Source organism: Pecten maximus, chromosome 4 (assembly GCF_902652985.1).
Source record: "Pecten maximus chromosome 4, xPecMax1.1, whole genome shotgun sequence".
NCBI lineage: Eukaryota > Metazoa > Mollusca > Bivalvia > Pectinida > Pectinidae > Pecten > Pecten maximus.
In genome coordinates, this window is record NC_047018.1 from 29,557,449 (window position 1) to 29,577,252 (window position 19,804).

The 19,804-nt window shown below is 36.0% G+C and overlaps 1 protein-coding gene across 2 annotated transcripts; it reads left to right on the forward strand.

Moving 5' to 3' along the window:
• Positions 1-555: 555 nt before the first annotated feature.
• LOC117325765 (pancreatic triacylglycerol lipase-like) lies at positions 556-19,348 on the forward strand. 2 transcript variants are annotated; one of them, XM_033882208.1, is made up of 11 exons: positions 556-1,326; positions 10,120-10,385; positions 10,539-10,685; positions 12,312-12,420; positions 12,808-12,924; positions 13,444-13,560; positions 15,889-16,004; positions 16,210-16,342; positions 16,579-16,702; positions 18,195-18,395; positions 19,148-19,348. In XM_033882208.1, the coding sequence occupies exons 1-11, from the start codon at positions 1,098-1,100 to the stop codon at positions 19,221-19,223; spliced, it is 1,635 nt and encodes a 544-aa protein (XP_033738099.1). In that variant the 5' UTR covers positions 556-1,097; the 3' UTR covers positions 19,224-19,348. The 2 variants fall into 2 exon arrangements, with proteins under 2 accessions (XP_033738099.1, XP_033738100.1); XM_033882209.1 differs by lacking the exon at positions 556-1,326 and adding an exon at positions 7,454-7,593.
• Positions 19,349-19,804: the final 456 nt, after the last annotated feature.

Consider the following 19,804-nt stretch of genomic DNA (forward strand, 5'->3'; position numbering starts at 1 on the left):
ACATTACATTAGAATAATAGCAGAACGCAGGTCTCTTCCATCTGGAATGAAAACGTCATCCTTCACAACAAAATGAAAATAAGTAAACACAATGAACCATTCGTGAACACAATGAAAATAGGTAAAAACAATGAAACATCATTGAACACAATGAAACATTAATGAACAAAATGACAATGTGTAAAAATTATGAAAATAGTTAAACACAATGAAAATAGGTAAACACAATGAAATATAAGTGAACACAATGAAACATTGGTGAACACAATGAAACATTTGTAAACAGAGTGAGGTAGCCGTGTTCTATCTAGCTATCGTCCTTGCATCGAAATTCCTTTCAGGGACAGACACTGAAGCCATTACAAAAACATGTTGGTCATCATAAGGTGATGCAGGTGACTAATATCATTACTACTGCTCGTACAATCGTAATAATACCTGCATAACTCAAGCTAACTCTATCTGCCCTTGGTGGTTCGCGGGCGACCTTGTCTGGAGGCTAGATCGTGACGTGTATCCGGATTTTCCGTCTACCCGAGGTCGTCATTAGAGAGTCCAGCCATGTTAGAATGTCTACGATCACTTTATATAACATAAACATATACAGGACATACACTGTGTTTACGCAAATTCAACAGATGGACTCTAGAATAGCTACTCATGACGCCAATGAAGAATTCAGAGTTTCCAACTTTACAAACGATTCTCGTCTACTCACAGCATTGTGACGTACGGAATTAAGGTTTATCTGCTGAAGGATCTAGAAAACATAGATCTACTTTGAGGTTCGGGAAGGATAGCATGCTGACTAGTGTTTATACGAACGTGATAGTATCTAGCAACTGTTGCCGGAACCTCTAAAGTCTTCTATCGCTCCAGAACAAGGTCAAGTATATTAAGTGAGTGTAATTAGAGGGAATGTCTGTTACATTTGTAACGCTTGTAAACAAAGACGGTCACAGACAGAAACCATGGACTTTGGTATTGTTAACAATGAAACTTTGTGGACACTCATTGATTCCGAGGACGTAGATATCAATACGCGATAGATATATATACATCAGTGTTGAAAAAAATACATAAATGTGATTTCCGTGATGGTTACCCGATTGTCTACCTGTGGTACTCTGTGCCTTGTTTTCGAGTTGGTATCGTTAGTTTGTGCGGGACTACCACTGAGAAGTCTGCCGAAAGTGGCCAAGTTTATACGTCAGGATATATCAGGGGAGTTAAAGTCATTGATGATTAATTGGGAGTTAGACTTTGTCCGACGGTTAGACGGGATCGCCACAGGGAAGATCCCAACACAGCCGCAGGACGCCATTGGTAAGGCCAGACACCGTGTTCTCGAGTATGTTATAGGTAGTATCCGGTATATAATACAAGGTATTGTTATTTGTTTTATCGTATATACAAAATGTATATAAGACAAAGAACATCTACATACCGTGGTATTTTACAGTATCAAGAACATAGTGTTTGTTATTATACTAAATATATTTTAGATATTCTTGTTATACCATAAGTAGAGTACATACGACAGTGATTATTACTAGGGTAAAGCATGTTATACTACTGTATATTTGTATATTAAGTTACTAATAAAACTGTCAAGTAAACAAAACAGTAATTCTAACTTAAAATCGGTAAATTGAAGACAAACTCTGAACATAAATAACTTTAGAAACTGGAAAGTTCCTTCATGAAGATTAAGCGTCACCTGCTACCTCAAAAACATAACTGAGAACAACCATATCGTTACAATATATTGTCATCACTGCTAGGTTACTGAGAACAACCATATCGTTACAATATATTGTCATCACTGCTAGGTTACTGAGAACAACCATATCGTTACAATATATTGTCATTACTGCTAGGTTACTGAGAACAACCATATCGTTACAATATATTGTCATCGCTGCTAGGTTACTGAGAACATCTATATCGTTACAATGTATTATCATCGCTGCTAGGTTACTGAGAACATCTATATCGTTACAATGTATTATCATCACTGCTATGTTACTGAGAACAACTTTATCGTTACAATATATTGTCATCGCTGCTAGGAAGAACTGAAAAATGATTTTACTAATTTCATAGCAACTGATGAAGGTAACCAATTTGCCGAGCTAGAAGAATATGTAAAAACCCTTAAAACTAAACAACCAGATTTGGTAACAGGTGCAGAAATTGATAATGTTTCTAAAAGTATTAGTGCTTTATTCACTACCGCTGCTAACATGTCATTTGGACGTAAACCTGTACACAAAGTCAGAAGAAATGATAATAATAAACCATGGTTTACGGCTAATTGTAGAAAACTTCGTAAAGAATTTCATACTGCCAAACAAAATTATAGCAGAATAAAAAATTTTGCGAATAAAAACGAACTAAAAAGGAGAAGTCGTATTTATAGAAAAGCAGTAAATAAAGAATATAAAAAGTATACATTTAATATGGAGAATAAATTAAGAGACTCTGTAAAAAACAATCCAAAGTTTTTATGGGATATGCTAAATAAGGTCTCAGGCCAATCAAAAACGTGTCAAAGTAAAATACCGATAAATGAACTTTACGATTATTTCAAAAAATTGAACTCGGCCAATTATGAAGATGATAATATTGATATTACTTTCTTAGATGATGAGGATGATTTCACTGAAGACCTTAATTCAGAAATTACTGCAGCGGAAATAATAAACGCTATAGAAAATCTTAAAAATAATAAAGCTAGTGGAATTGACGAAATACGAAATGAATACATAAAAAGTACTATAGACATATGTTTGCCTCTATATACAGACCTATTTAATATAATTCTTAATACTGGAAGAGTGCCTCAGGAATGGACTGTAGGTATAATTAAACCAATATATAAGAACAAAGGAGACCCTAGGGACCCAGATAATTATCGAGCGATAACACTTGTATCTTGTTTGGGAAAGGTATTTACCTCTATAGTTAATGATAGATTAACCAAATTGGCCGATAAAATCAATCTAGTGTCATCCGCCCAAGCCGGATTCCGAAAGGGATATTCTACCACCGAAAATATTTTCATATTACATTCATTAATTTCTTTATATTTCTCGAAGGGTAAAAAACTATATTGCTCCTTCATTGATTTTAAAAAGGCGTTCGACACTGTGTGGAGAGCGGGGTTATGGAGAAAACTTCAGAATAGTAGAATAACGGGGAAAATATTCAAGGTCATTTATAATCTTTATCAAAATACAAAATCTTGTGTAATTAACGGTAATGACAAGTCTGATTTCTTCATGTGTGATGTCGGGGTAAAACAAGGGGAAAATTTGTCACCATTTTTGTTTTCCTTGTTTCTTAATGATTTAGAAACTTTTCTTGACCAACATAATGTTCCGTTTTTGAATGATGTATATACACTAAGTGAACAAAACCTGGATTTGTATGTAAAACTGTTTGTTATATTATATGCTGATGATACTGTTCTTATGGCTGAAACACCAGATGGGTTACAGAATGCATTAAACGAATTTCAAAACTATTGTGATGAATGGAAACTTTCGGTTAACACGCAAAAAACAAAAGTAATAATATTTGAAAAAAGAAAAAGTCGAAGAAACGTCAACTTTTTATTCAATAATGAGAGTTTAGATATACAAGACTCCTATACATATCTTGGATTAATGTTAAATTATAATGGTGTTTTCACAAAAGCCAGAAGTAAATTATCGGAACAAGCAAAGAAAGCCATGTACGCATTGTATACAAAAATTAGAAATATTTCATTACCGATAGATCTGCAGTTAAAACTATTTGATGCACTTGTTATGCCAATTTTGTTATATGCATGTGAAATCTGGGGCTACGAAAATACTAAGATTATTGAAAAAATACACTTACAGTTTTGTAAAAGGATTTTAAATGTTCGCACAAGTACGCCAAATTATATGGTATATGGTGAATTGGGTAGGTACCCTTTAGAAATTGAAATAAAAACAAGAATGATTATGTTTTGGCATAAACTCATAACAGGCGAAATGAAATTATCTACTACAATGTATAAATTAATGTACAAGTTACATCAGGATTCAGTATTTAGTTCTAGATGGTTATTATATATACGAGACATATTGAACAATACTGGTTTTAATGATATATGGTTACTTCAACATTCTTGTACAAGTAATAGAGAATATCTTAAAATAATCATTAAACAAAGACTTCAAGATCAATTTGTTCAAAAATGGTTTAATGAAATTGATAGCTCCTCGCGAGGACAAGTATATTCTTTGTATAAATCTCAGTTTAATTTTGAACCATACCTACTGAAATTGAATCATAACGACCGAAGATATTTGTGTAAATTTAGAACTTCTAATTTAAAATTTCCTATAGAGACAGGGAGATGGAATAACGTTCCTCGCGAGGAAAGGTTATGTCCTCTCTGTACAAACTGTGTTGGTGATGAGTACCACTATCTATATGTCTGTAAAAATGATTCTGTTGTAGCACTACGAGCAATTTATATACCAAAATATTATTATATTAATCCTAATTGTGACAAAATGAAAGGAATGTTCTCTATATGTAATTCAGGTTTGTTAAGTAAAGTAAGTCGTTTTATCCAAAGAGTAATTAAGCTTTTAAGTATGTAAAGAACATTAGAATAATTCATGATTTGTATGATTTATCTTGATTTGTCTATTGATTACTTTGTCCATCCAATAGTTCTCTTTTTCCCCTTTATGACCTCTTGTTACATATGTATATATGTCATGAGTGAACCAATAAAATCTTGAAATCTTGAAAAAATCTTGAAATCTTGCTAGGTTACTGAGAACATCTATATCGTTACAATATATTGTCATTACTGTTAGGTTACTGAGAACATCTATATCGTTACACTATATTGTCATTACTGTTAGGTTACTGAGAACATCTATATCGTTACAATATATTGTCATTATTGCTAGGTTACTGAGAACAACCATATCGTTACAATATATTGTCATCGCTGCTAGGTTACTGAGAACATCTTTATCGTTACAATGTATTATCATCGCTGCTAGGTTACTGAGAACATCTATATCGTTACAATATATTGTCATCGCTGCTAGGTTACTGAGAACAACTTTATCGTTACAATATATTGTCATCGCTGCTAGGTTACTGAGAACAACCATATCGTTACAATATATTGTCATTACTGTTAGGTTACTGAGAACATCTATATCGTTGCAATGTATTATCATCACTGCTATGTTACTGAGAACATCTATATCGTTACAATATATTGTCATTACTGCTAGGTTACTGAGAACATGTATATCGTTACAATGTATTATCATCACTGCTAGGTTACTGAGAACATGTATATCGTCACAATATATTGTCATTTCTGTTAGGTTACTGAGAACATATACATGTATATATTTACATGCTGTGTTGCATTTGCCTATATGTCGTTAGTAAACCAAATTGTATTCATGAGACTGTATACTACAATTTACAGTGATTCGGTCAGTGTAGGAATACAGCTTCAGGTGCTGTAGGTTAAAACAATGGTCCCCAGTTACATTCGGCCTAGAGAGCTTTCGAATGCTAGTATTTATCTACATAAACCACCACAAAAAAAGCAACGCAAGTTATGAGAGTAAAATTTAATAATAAAAAAAATGAAGTCGACCGACTCGACACAAAATTATTATAAGTTCTATATTCCTGATCTATAGGAAGTAATCAAATTGTCACTGTCGTCACACAGGGGCTCGTTGTCGAATTGTCAGAAATGCTAGACACGACAACATTTAAAGTCCAGCATTTATAAAAAAAATCTTGCGAAAAATCGGCAGTATCGACATGGTTTCTGGTTGTGTATGCATACTGAATTATAGTTATGTGGTTATTCACTGATGTCAAAGGCCTAGACTACCTTACTCCAAAATCGAGCCCCTGTGAAGTTGAACATCGTCTGCTAAGTTAGCGACACTGATGTGACCGGTTAGACTGGATTCTGTTTCTAATGAAATATCCTTGGAATCGTTTTCACCTACTGTCAAGACGACGTTCATTTAGAATTTAAGATATGATATTCCTCTGAAAATAACGTAAATCCAGTCGATAGAAACATAAGTGTTTCCGAGGAATCGAATCTGTCCTGTGCAGTACCCATTCAACGCCGCATCACTTCTAAATGTTAACCGTATATCATTGAGCCGAAAAACGGCTTTATTTTTAAACAATCAGAAATTATGCAATTGTGAACAATTTGAAGATATCTACAAACGTTTATAAAATATAATATAAAGCTAAATTGTGCAAAAAACATTTCATGTGATTGCTATTGATAACGACATGAGGGACTATATTATTCCTTCTGGAAATTTCGGCTGTTCCGGTATTTGAACTTGATGACGTCAGTGATAGGAGAAGCGGCAAATTTAAACGCGTCTTAAGCTACAGTAAATAAAATAAAATTATGAATGTAAATATAAGCATTGAACTGTTACCAAATGGTAGTATACAGTCGATATGAATACAATTTGGGTGACAGATAAATAGAATGTCGCCCGTTAGGGCGACATGAAATATTTATCTGTCACCCAAATTGTATTTATATCGACTGTATACTACCATTTGGTAACAGTTCAATGCTTAAATGGTCACAATATATTGTCATCGCTGATACGGTATGTTACTAAAAACATCTATATTATTTCATTAAAACAGTTCTTTAGAATAAGTGTATACCTTTTAGTGATAGGTAAGATAGCTTGCTGTAATTGAGAGGCCGATAAGAGACAAATGAGGCATGTGCGAGAATGTGAATACTTGAAGTTTTGACATTTCAATTTGTGTGGCTTAAGCTACATGTATAGTGACCTATCAAACGTCAATTAGACCATGCCATGTCAAACGTCCACACGAAAAAAAATGATATCGTGTTGTCAAATGTTCATATGTTATAACAGATCTCTTGATATTTGTGAGATTCTGGGAATGTTTACAATGCTTACCGTTAGTCAGGGGGTAGTTAATGGGGTGGTATTAGACTCGCTTAAATATGAAAAATCCACGGGCTTATGACATATTTCAATTATTAATACCCACTTAAGACGAGGTATTTTTGCTTTCTCGATAATCTGCCATCTCCCGCCTGATAGGAAGGACGCCATATTACCAATGTCGTGACGCTATGACGTTTGATTTTGCAATGCGACATATTATATTTGCAGCAATACATTGACACACATGTTACAAAAATGCAGAAAATATAGAAAGTGAACATGATAAAGCCCGTATTAGGCCTAATGTATGTTATAGAAAAAAGGCTACGACTCTTCAAAAAATACCCGGCGGAAGTAGAGGCAGTATATGGAATCGTTGAAGGCGCTATCTTAAAAAAATTGTGACAGAAATCTATTTATAGCAATCACGAGATTAGACAAAACCTTATCTCCAGGAATACACAGCGGGCGAGAATCCGTATTGGATAGGGTTTGGCCGTCCTAGGAAGTCCTACAATGGCATGGTTGTTGGTCACAATTTTCGCTGCGGCGGCGTGCTTTGGCTTAGTCAAACCAAAGGCCACCACCATAGAGAAAAGTAAGTGATGAGGAAATGGCACTGTGATATGGTGACGGGGTAGTTTGATTAACATTGAAATGCACAGATATAGAAAGGTTACGGACATATGTCACTGGGTACGAGTATTTCAACAGTTATACTGTTTACTACCTTCATAGACATCTGACATCCGTGAAATGCTGAATAACCTCTCAATCGTGTCAATGTTGTGACTTGCATGTATTTTCAAAACTTCTCTGTGATAGCGTGACACGTATACGAATGCTACCATTACAGTCAATCGTGAGTGAGCTTTGTAAAAATGCTTTTGGTCCTTTTGTACTGACCTTATTCGGACTGATATTGCGAACTTGTTATGTTGTTAAACTCCAAGATACTGCCTCGTCTGCAGCGACCGCCCCGGTATGACCAGAGATCTGGTAACTCAGTAAAATAGATCTCATAACATTTTGTTATCCATTATGAATGACCTTGTTTCCTAGAAACGTCTAACATGTCATATTCTGTTTTCCGTCTAGAACGATACCTCTTTCATAATCCTTCCCTATTTCGTCAGTACATGTACATCTAGAATGTAACCTTGTTCCACTATAGATAAATCTAAAATGTGACTTCATTCCATGCATAAATGTAGAACGAGACGTCATTTCTTCAAACATGTAAAATGCTATCTCATTCCGTCATTACGTCTCAATTTGATCTCATTCCGTCATTACGTCTGAAATAGTATCTCAAACCATCATTATTTCTAAATGTGACATCAGTTTGTCAGTTGATGTAAAATGCGACCTCATTCGTTCAGGTCATTTAGAACATGACCTCATTCTGTCATTACGTCTACCCCATTCCTTCTTTACATCTAAATTTGACCCCATTCCTTCAAAACGTCCAAAATGTGAACCCATTTCATCATTACGTCTCAAATATTAATGTTACCTCGTTCCGTCAATACGTCTTGAATATGACGTTATTCCGTCAGGTACATCTATCAAGTGACCGTATCACATCACACAGCCTTGTTCCACCGGTACATGTCTTATTTCGCGAGTACACCTAGTCTGGTAAGTGCGTGGGATTTTTGGCTATCTCGCTGTCAATCACACAGCTGGTTCGTCCTGGTATGGATGAGTTATTCTCTATCTAGAGTCGCCGTTTACATTCAATAATTGATTACTGTTTGGCAAGTGTTTGCAAACGAATTCTAGCCAGAATACTTTTAAATTGGAAGACTAGTCCGACTAGAGTACATGTTAAATGTTAGTTACATGGTAGTCTCAGACAATGTTCTCATAAACATATAATACCCGTAGAGTTTTACCAATAAAACAGCAATTGTCTTTCTCAAAGTACACGGCGTTGTTGACCAATGTTACGTGTGTTACCATTTCTAAGAGAGACTGAACCGACGCCGGAGAGACCATCCCCATAGATAATAAGGCCCTACCCCTGGTAGATTCCTAAAGACTCAACCAATTGTATCTTAAGGACCGATAATGTGTTTGAACATCATTTCTTTATAATAAGAATTGTATACAATAAGACTTCGGGCAATATTAAGAACATTAACTTTTCAACATTAATGACGTAGTGTGCACAACCGAACAGTTCTATAACGCAAGATACATCACAACAGGCCTGAACTGGCCTTTAACAATGACTACCTCAGAGATTTAGTAGTTTACAGTGATTAGTTATCAGATTCTGTAATGGCGAGCGTCTTTATCAGATTCTGTAATGGCGAGCGTCTTTATCAGATTCTGTAATGGTGAGCGTCTATATCAGGGCGAGCGTCTTTATCAGATTCTGTAATGGCGAGCGTCTTTATCGGATTCTGTAATGGCGAGCGTCTATATCAGATTCTGTAATGGCGAGCGTCTTTATCAGATTCTGTAATGGCGAGCGTCTTTATCAGATTCTGTTATGGCGAGCGTCTTTATCAGATTCTGTTATGGCGAGCGTCTTTATCAGATTCTGTAATGGCGAGCGTCTTTATCATATTCTGTTATGGCGAGCGTCTTTATCAGATTCTGTAATGGCGAGCGTCTTTATCAGATTCTGTAATGGCGAGCGTCTTTATCAGATTCTGTAATGGCGAGCGTCTTTATCAGATTCTGTAATGGCGAGCGTCTATATCAGATTCTGTAAGGGCGAGAGTCTTTATCAGATTCTGTAATGGCGAGCGTCTTTATCAAATTATGTAATGGCGAGTGTGTTTATCAGATTATGTAATGGCGAGCGTCTTTATCCGATTCTGTAATGGTGAGCGTCTTTATCGGATTCTGTAATGGTGAGCGTCTTTATCAGATTCTGTAATGGCGAGCGTCTTTATCAGATTATGTAATGGCGAGCGTCTTTATCGGATTCTCTAATGGTGAGCGTCTTTATCAGATTCTGTAATGGCGGGCGTCTTTATCGCATTCTATAATGGCGAGCGTCTTTATCAGATTCTGTTATGACAAGCGTCTTTATCAGATTCTGTAATGGGGAGCGTCTTTATCGGATTCTGTAATGGCGAGCGTCTCTGTGTGTTTCTCTTCCCTGTAGGATCCAGTGTCTGCTATGCTGACCTTGGCTGTTACAGCACTGGGTCGCCTTTCTTCAGCCAGTATAGACCAATCAACTTCCTTCCTGATCGCCCAGACCAGATTGACACGCGCTTCCTGTTGTATACCCGAGGAAACAGGAATACTGTCCACTACCTCAACCCTAAAGACAGCAACAGTATCACCAATTCTCCATTTTCTGGAAGCAGGCAAACCAAGTTCGTCACGCATGGCTTCCTCGAGAATGGACAAGTCATTTGGTTACATGTGAGTTGATGGTTAAACGTGTTCTATGATACCTAAAAAAAATGGCGTTTATATAATTACGTTGCTTTTTTGTGTATTCTCAAGGTTATTTTCTGAAAGTTCAGTATGTTTAAGCTGTTCTCTTTTTTTGTACGCGTATCTTTGCTTTGACAGGATATAAAGAACGAGTTCCTGAAGGCCGCAGATTACAATGTAATCATTGTGGGTTGGGGTGGCGGGTCTGGGCTGCCATACACCCAGGCTACTTCCAACACCCGAGTGGTCGGAGCCGAGATTGCCCGGATGATCCGCCTGTTACAGGTATGAAAACCTTTAACAGTTCAGGGTTCGTATTGATGAAACCGTATCCATACTCAAATACACGTTCTGTGCTCAGGCTCAACTATCTTTAATTTGATGATAAATCTGATAGCTGAATTAATATTTTTCAATAATCTGAGGAATTTCGGAAAAAACTTCAAGTGAGCTATTATTTTCAGTGTGTATGGTTTTAAGCAGCTTATTAAGTATTTGAATAAGTTTAAGGGAAGTTGGATTGAGCACAGATTTCATAATTAAGCATGGCAATGGTTTCATTAATACGGCCCCAAGATTTCTCTATGATCAAATTAGTTTCTTTTTAAAATTATGATTTTTTTTTCCTGTATTATATGGTCTTCTCTCGTGCACGTGCTATTTTCAATTGCACACTGGGTTAAATTCTAATATCACTTGTAAGTTTTATATTATCTCTACAACAAATGAAATTGGTATATCAATTGCAAACCCAGTGTCCTTACAGCCTTGACACAAAATGCATCTGGGTTCAAAATTGGTGTAGCAGTTCCAAGGCAGATCAACATATACGGCGTTGGTATTAATCGTTTCGCAAGACTAAGGCACAGTGAGTGCGTATATATATCCAGCTATTTACGAAACCGCCATACATTATTTTGTATAACAAAAAAAAATAGTTTAATCAATTTCATTCTTTTTCACTATGACTTAATAAGACACAATAAGACACCACTGAAAGCGTTATCCCTATTTTTGCATAGAGCATTAACAAAGGACAGAAAGGCCTGTGCGACTTCTAGTGTAACACCCCCAGTCGTCAACTTCAGCATGATTTACTCTCGACTGAGACATGTGCTATCAGAGTTGTCTCTCGAGTTTGCATCATAAAATACGGGCTTATTGTCGTGATTATACGAGATATACGGGCCATGTATAGGTATATTGACGCGTCCGAATGTCCTTACAAAGGCAGTATATAAAAGTGATGTGTACTTCATCGTAAGGATTAGTCAGAATGGCTCAGTGTCAACATAGCAGGTTGGAGTTAATATATATATATATATCTAAGATACAAACTTAACGATGTATTAAGGTCATGTTCTATTAAATACACTTACTACTTACGCGCGGTGTTGGAAAGCAAAGTTCCCGTAACTATGACGATATGTGATAACATCAGTCACGTGATAGCAGATGTTGTATTTCTCTCCATTAAGTCCACCATATTGTCAGGTTGATTATATAATTAACACGTTCCATATCATGTTACGACGGTATGTTGGACGAGAAGAGTGCGTATTTGTTTACTGTATCTTTTTAAGGAACAATAAGGAATTTCTCATTAATATGTGCTTTCTCTACTGTGCTGAATTGTCTTTTCAGTATCTATATCTGTTTTGTAGGTAAATGATATTAATTCCTTATTTCCTAATTCTATTCACATACGCTTTAATTTTTTGAAAAAAAAACGTATTGTTTATTTCTCTTGTTTAAATGATATCTATGGATCGCATATGACCTGATATTGTTATATATACCTTTGCGTTTGTAATGTTTTGACGTATTCGTTATTTATAAACAAGTCTATTAGTATTAGCTGCATGACTACGAACAGTGAGATAGTTTACGCTACGTTATTCTTTATTACAGCAATATGGCGGCGCACATCCCGCCGACATGCACATCATCGGCCACAGTTTAGGGGCCCACGTGGCTGGCTACGCCGGCGCAGGGACAAGGAATCTCGGCAGAATTACCGGTATGATGTCATCTCTACTCCGCAATATATTTTAATGCACATTTCACATAAAAACTAGAACAAGAGGTAGAATTGAAGAAAGGACATTTTTTTTACAAGATGGCAGTATATTAAAATCATCATAGCATGCTGTCATCAGAGTATCATGATTATGCCTTACTAGTAACACCCGATAGACGTTTTCTCTGAAACGTTGACATGAATATCATTTTGTAGTGTATCGTTTATATTAATTGTCAACCAACAATTAGACAAGAACCTGTTCAATATCTCCTGTTCATCTTGTAGGGCCATTGTAATAAACTATTTTCACTTAGAAAAGTAAAATAATCTTATCTAATATTGAGAGTATTACCCCTTGTTATCAATTTACTTTAACATTCACAGGGTTAGATCCCGCTGACCCTTACTTCCAATATACTGACCGGGAAGTAAGACTCGACCCCACGGACGCCATGTTTGTTGACGTCATCCACACAGACGGGGAAAGCATTCTTAAGCTGGGTAGGTACTGCCAATTATAGTACTGTCAATCTTACAGAGTGGATGTAGGTCCCTCATTGTCTTCCGTAGTATTGACTCTTTCCAAACTATTCAGTGAACATTAAAAATGTAAAGTTGACTGTTTAGAGATTTAAGGCCTCGCATTCAATGATCTGAAATGTTATAGCCTCTACAAGTTCAAATCTGATAGAACAAGTATGACGACACTTCACTCGGTCACATGATACTGACATCTCTATAATTACTACACGTCAAGGAGACACCTAGTAACGTCAGTTTATTGACTTTAGTTTGTGAGATGTGACTCAAGGCGAAACATTGCGATATGAACATACGAAAAAAGAATTTTGCTTTCTTAACAAGATCATGCACGTAGTAATTGATTCATCAACAAATTCAATGTATGGTTTCACACATCATCAGAGCAATTATGTTTTTGTTAGATTGAATCGGAAATAACATTCGAGTTTCTTCAGATTTCATTTCTATTAAACACAGTGAACGCTCTTACTTTCCCAGGTTTTGGAATGAAAGAACCCTGCGGTCACGTAGATTACTTCCCGAATAGTGGAGAGGACCAGCCTGGCTGTAGCAAGGACGTTATAGAGAATGTCAAATTCGAGGGCTTGTACAACGGTAATTATAGTAAACGTCGAATTCAAGAAATTGTACAACGGCAACTATTGTTAGCGTTAGATTCGAGGGTTTGTTCAACGGTAATTATAGTAAACGTCAAATTCGAGGGTTTGTACAACGGTACATGTAACTATAGTAAACATCAAGTTCGAGGGTTTGTACAATGGTAACAATATTTAACGTCACCATCGAGGGTTTGTACAACGTTGATTATAGCTAACTTCAAATCTGAGTGTTTATAAAAAAACGGTAAAACTGTTTATATCGAATCCAAGGAAGATTTCATACAAAAGTGCATTGCTGATAATCAAAGTTATGTCTGATATGTTTACAAGGGAAGCACAGGTTATATCTGAATAAGTACAATTTTATACGGCCGAGTATAGTAAAGGTTACACATATGACATGCAACGTTTTACCTGACATCTCTCTGTGATATGTCTATAGTAAATGTAAGGTTTAACCTGACATCTTTCTGTGATATGTCTATAGTAAATGTAAGGTTTTACCTGATATCTGTCTGCGATATGTCTATAGTAAATGTAAGGTTTTACCTGACATCTGTTTGTGATATGTCTATAGTAAATGTAAGGTTTTACCTGACATCTGACTGTGATATGTCTATAGTAAATGTAAGGTTTTACCTGTCTGTGATATGTCTATAGTAAATGTAAGGTTTTACCTGACATCTGACTGTGATATGTCTATAGTAAATGTAAGGTTTTACCTGATACCTGTCTGTGATATGTCTATAGTAAATGTAAGGTTTTACCGGACATCTGTCTGTGATATGTCTATAGCAAATGTAAGGTTTTACCTGACATCTGTCTGTGATATGTCTATAGTAAATGTAAGGTTTTACCTGTCCTTGATATGTCTATAGTAAATGTAAGGTTTTACCTATGACATCTGTCTGTGATATGTCTATAGTAAATGTAAGGTTTTACCTGACATCTGTCTGTGATATGTCTATAGTAAATGTAAGGTTTTACCTGACATATGTCTGTGATATGTCTATAGTAAATGTAAGGTTTTACCTGTGACATCTGTTTGTGATATGTCTATAGTAAATGTAAGGTTTTACCTGACACCTGTCTGTGATATGTCTATAGTAAATGTAAGGTTTTACCTGACATCTGTCTGTGATATGTCTATAGTAAATGTAAGGCTTTACCTGACATCTGTCTGTGATATGTCTATAGTAAATGTAAGGTTTTACCTGACATCTGTCTGTGATATGTCTATAGTAAATGTAAGGTTTTACCTATGACATCTGTCTTTGATATGTCTATAGTAAATGTAAGGCTTTATCTGACAATTGTCTGTGATATGTCTATAGTAAATGTAAGGTTTTACCTATGACATCTGTCTTTGATATGTCTATAGTAAATGTAAGGTTTTAACTGACATCTGTCTGTGATATGTCTATAGTAAATGTAAGGTTTTACCTGATACCTGTCTGTGATATGTCTATAGTAAATGTAAGGTTTTACCTGACATCTGTCTGTGATATGTCTATAGTAAATGTAAGGCTTTACCTGACATCTGTCTGTGATATGTCTATAGTAAATGTAAGGTTTTACCTATGACATCTGTCTTTGATATGTCTATAGTAAATGTAAGGCTTTATCTGACACCTGTCTGTGATATGTCTATAGTAAATGTAAGGTTTTACCTATGACATCTGTCTGTGATATGTCTATAGTAAATGTAAGGTTTTACCTGACATCTGTCTGTGATATGTCTATAGTAAATGTAAGGTTTTACCTGACACCTGTCTGTGATATGTCTATAGTAAATGTAAGGTTTAACCTATGACATCTGTCTGTGATATGTCTATAGTAAATGTAAGGTTTTACCTGACATCTGTCTGTAATATGTCTATAGCAAATGTAAGGTTTTACCTGACATCTGTCTGTGATATGTTTATAGTAAATGTAAGATTTTACCTGACATCTAACTGTGATATGTCTATGGTAAATGTAAGGTTTTACCTGACATCTGTCTGTGATATGTCTATAGTAAATGTAAGGTTTTACCTGACATCTGTCTGTGATATGTCTATAGTAAATGTAAGGTTTTACCTATGACATCTGTCTGTGATATGTCTATAGTAAATGTAAGGTTTTACCTGACATCTGTCTGTGATATGTCTATAGTAAATGTAAGGTTTTACCTATGACATCTGTCTGTGATATGTCTATAGTAAATGTAAGGTTTTACCTGTGATATGTCTATAGTAAATGTAAGGTTTTACCTGACATCTGTCTGTGATATGTCTATAGTAAATGTAAGGTTACTCCCGAGTAATTAAAATGTTTGGTACAGGTGGTAAAGAGTTTATAGCGTGCAACCATCTACGGTCCTTTAAGTATTTCAACGAATCAATCAACAGTGCATGTCCTTGGCAGGGCTACAGGTGTAACAGTTACGACAATTTCAAGGTACGTGTATGTAATTAAACTGAATAATAGTAATAAAAGTACAATGTATAGCTTTCTCCGTAAGTAAAACTTGTATGAATGAAATCTTGTTTGCAACATTTTAAAATGAAAAGAAAAAAAATAGATAAAAAATATTATTTAGACTTTTTAGATGTTGTAAAACCCAATGACATGTGTATTGTCATAACTGCTGGCTTTTTATTAGCGAGGGAAGTGTATGCCTTGTTCCGGTGGTGGGTGCGGTTACATGGGTCTCCATGCCGACCGTGTAAAGCCGCCTCATGGAACTAATCATGTGATGTACTACTTGGAGACCGGAAGTGACGCCCCGTTTTGCAGTTAGTAACTCTTTGAAAAATTGATCTGGTAGAGTCATTGTTTACTATACTTACAAAACAGCTGCAGTATTGTTACTGATTACATTATATATTAATTGAACACAAGAAACTCAACATTGTTTTTTAACTGTTAATTCCTATTATTTTGTTTAACTATGTTACAGAAAGCCCATGAGGTAATATCAGCTTACATTACTATTGAGTTAGATATGCATTGTTGCCTTACTATATTATAGGATACCATTATTCCGTACGAATGTCGTTCGGCAACCCGTTTGGAGCACATACTTGGTCCGGCCATTTATTCGCAAGTATACACGGAACTAACGGCCAGCTGCAAAACAGACAGTTGACAACTGAGTAAGTTCATTTGTAGGCCAGTCAGGGAATGACATCTGTTGTGAGCCATAACTTCCACTGGAATTTACGGAGATGTTCTTAGGTCCCTTCCAGATCATTTTAATGGCGGTAGTACTGTTTGGTTACATCATCATTACAACATCTTCGGATACTCCCTGTTGATTGCACTACGCCAGTCTTCACTTGTGTCTCGTGGGTTAACTCCGTGAAAAAGTGTCGTTAAGATAACTCACTATGAATATAAACCAATCAACATAACCCTATTCAGAATAAGGACTCCTCAGGTTGGGGGTAAATATTGAAATGTACATGTAACAATATGGCTGCGCCCGTGAAGGCGTACAGTTTATGTTATAAAGACGTAGTAGACAAGAAGTCCTACAGGTCTTTAGCGTTTTAAAGGAGTATAACCTGGCACGGCAATGTTTTAGGGATTCAGGCCTATTTGCGGAGGAAGACATCTCTGTCACGCAAAACGGCATCAATAATATTCTACTGAAAAGGTTTTAAACCCTTTGATATTAAATTTCTGAAATGCGTTTTCGAGATGACTCGCCGCTACCATTGTTGGTATACAAATTCTATAAAGCGTATGCTACCTTCAATCTGATTGACTAAAAGTCCGATAGGAAAATGTGGCGGAGCCAATCAAGTGGCCTGTATTGAAACGAGGTTTTTTCACTGCATTGACCCACGTAGTGCAATCAACAGTGGGTATTCGATGATGCAGTACAAAGACATGAACATACTACAAGCAAGCAGACACACTCTGTGTTATACAGCTAAGTAGAAATAAAACATTTGATCTAGATGTTATATAGAACGGAAGGTGCAGCAATATAATCATCTTGTACCGTCCACTATCCGAGCATAGCAGTCGAAAATGATGGTATATGAGTTACATAGGCTACACCTTTTAATATGAATTAAGTAATATACCGAATGATATTCTTAATCGGTGTATTGTTTTACTAGTATTGACTCATGTATATAGAGAATACATGGTCAGTGTCTTTAAATATAAGCTGTATTTTGGCGAGGGTTAAGAAAGACAAAAGTGGCGAGCCTTGGCGAGCCCCTTTTGTCTTTCTGTCCCGAGCCAAAAATTTTGCTTATATTTTAAGACACTGACCATGTATTCTATTTATCCTGCAACAGTCATAAAAATAATCATCAAAAATAATCATTTTGAAGTAAAACGGTGTCAAAAATGAAATATGTTCGCCTTTTAAACGTAGTTTCACTTTGAAGAAGGTCAGTCGAACTGACGCACGTGCTAAGATTCCAAAATACAGCTGTTTTCCGTCACTGCCGTATACAGCAAAAATATATATGGTGGGTGTATTCCGACAATGCGGTGGCAGTTGCAGGATAAAAAGAATTACATTTTCCCCTTGTGAACAGATCATTTTATTTGATCGGCCTGTACCCTATTGTCGACGGGGAATTTCGCTAGCTGACGTATTTTTAAAAAATACTGTATCCATTTCAGTCCTGTGTCTATACATCCGGGTTCAACGTTTGGTTTTGTTGTGACGTCACCGACTGACCTCGGGAGGGTCACGGATGTCGACGTTAAGTGGGAACATCACCGAGACCTACTGAACCCGTTGTCATGGAACCCATTCAACCTACGCCATCCGTCCGTGTATGTGTCCCGGGTACAGGTTATTCACGGCGAATCTAATTCACAGTAAGTGTCACGTAACGTAAATTCTCATCTCCTAGTCATATAGTTATAATGGTATAACCCCCTAGTCATATAACTATAACGTTATAACTTACCTCCCCTCCTAGTCATATAGTTATAATGGTATAACCCCACTAGTCATATAACTATAACGTTATAACTTACCTCCCCTCCTAGTCATATAGTTATAATGGTATAACCCCACTAGTCATATATCTATAACGTTATAACTTACCTCCCCTCCTAGTCATATAGTTATAATGGTATAACCCCACTAGTCATATATCTATAACGTTATAACTTACCTCCCCTCCTAGTCATATAGTTATAATGGTATAACCCCACTAGTCATATAACTATAACGTTATAACTTACCTCCCCTCCTAGTCATATAGTAATAATGGTATAACCCCACTAGTCATGTATCTATAACGTTATAACTTACCCGAGTTATGTTATATTGTGAGGTTAACATCAGGAATACAGCCTTGTATTAATTTAGAAACATGACAGTCACGTGTCCAGTTCTGCTGTGTCCTTTCATTAACATGAGACATACAGAAAATGTTTATGTCATGGAAACAGGAAATTCTCTTGTAAAGTTCTGATGTATCCCAACATTTTGTTAAGTATCTCCGTACATTTATGTTGAGTATTTTATTGATATTTCCCTCCACACTGTGTAGGTCCGTATGTTTGATTATGTTTGATGTAGTGCTTTGTTCCATTAATGTTGCTGAACTTTATTTTTTCAGGTTCACCTTGTGTGGCGCGACACGGGACACCAGTATCGAGACTCAGGGGACAATGAATTTCGCCAATACTTGTTAATTTACCCTATCGCTTTGTTAAAATGAAACGTGTTTTCGATTTGTAATGAAAACATTTTAATCAAACAATATATTTGAAACCTTCATAAAATCTCTAATAAAGACATTTCAAAACTCGCCATCTTGTAGGAGTATGACAGTTTTCTGTTAAGTAGACCTCTAACTGTACCTGTTAATAATACGTGGTTCAATTCCTCTATCGCATAGATTGAACTCCAAACGACTTTATACTGGTGCAGATATGTTAGCATTATTAGAAATAATCATCCGATAAGCAGTGTGAGCCCATATGATGTGATGTCATCACGAGGGCCTCGTTCTGATTATCAAATGATGCTTGACCTCAGACATACTGTTGAGTGTGTCTATACATATGACTATAAGCATGTCAATATTGGTTAATTCATGTTGTTACTATACGGGGGAAACCCAGATAGGCGATAATCTAAGTTCAATCCTATTAGGTTTTTTTGTTAATAGAATATGTTGGAATCAAAAATGAATATACTGATGTCATTTAATGCATAAAGCGTTATTCCCTTCGAGCAAATCACATCATATGTTTACACAACTATACATGTG

What these genes read in the sequence shown, in the direction of transcription:
- LOC117325765 (XM_033882208.1), top strand. Translation starts at nt 1,098, where the DNA reads ATGGTTACCCGATTGTCTACCTGTGGTACTCTGTGCCTTGTTTTCGAG. An exon ending in GACAAGTCATTTGGTTACAT is followed by an intron (nt 10,386 to 10,538) that starts GTGAGTTGATGG and finishes TTGCTTTGACAG; the next exon opens with GATATAAAGAACGAGTTCCT. An exon ending in CACGGCGAATCTAATTCACA is followed by an intron (nt 18,396 to 19,147) that starts GTAAGTGTCACG and finishes TTATTTTTTCAG; the next exon opens with GTTCACCTTGTGTGGCGCGA.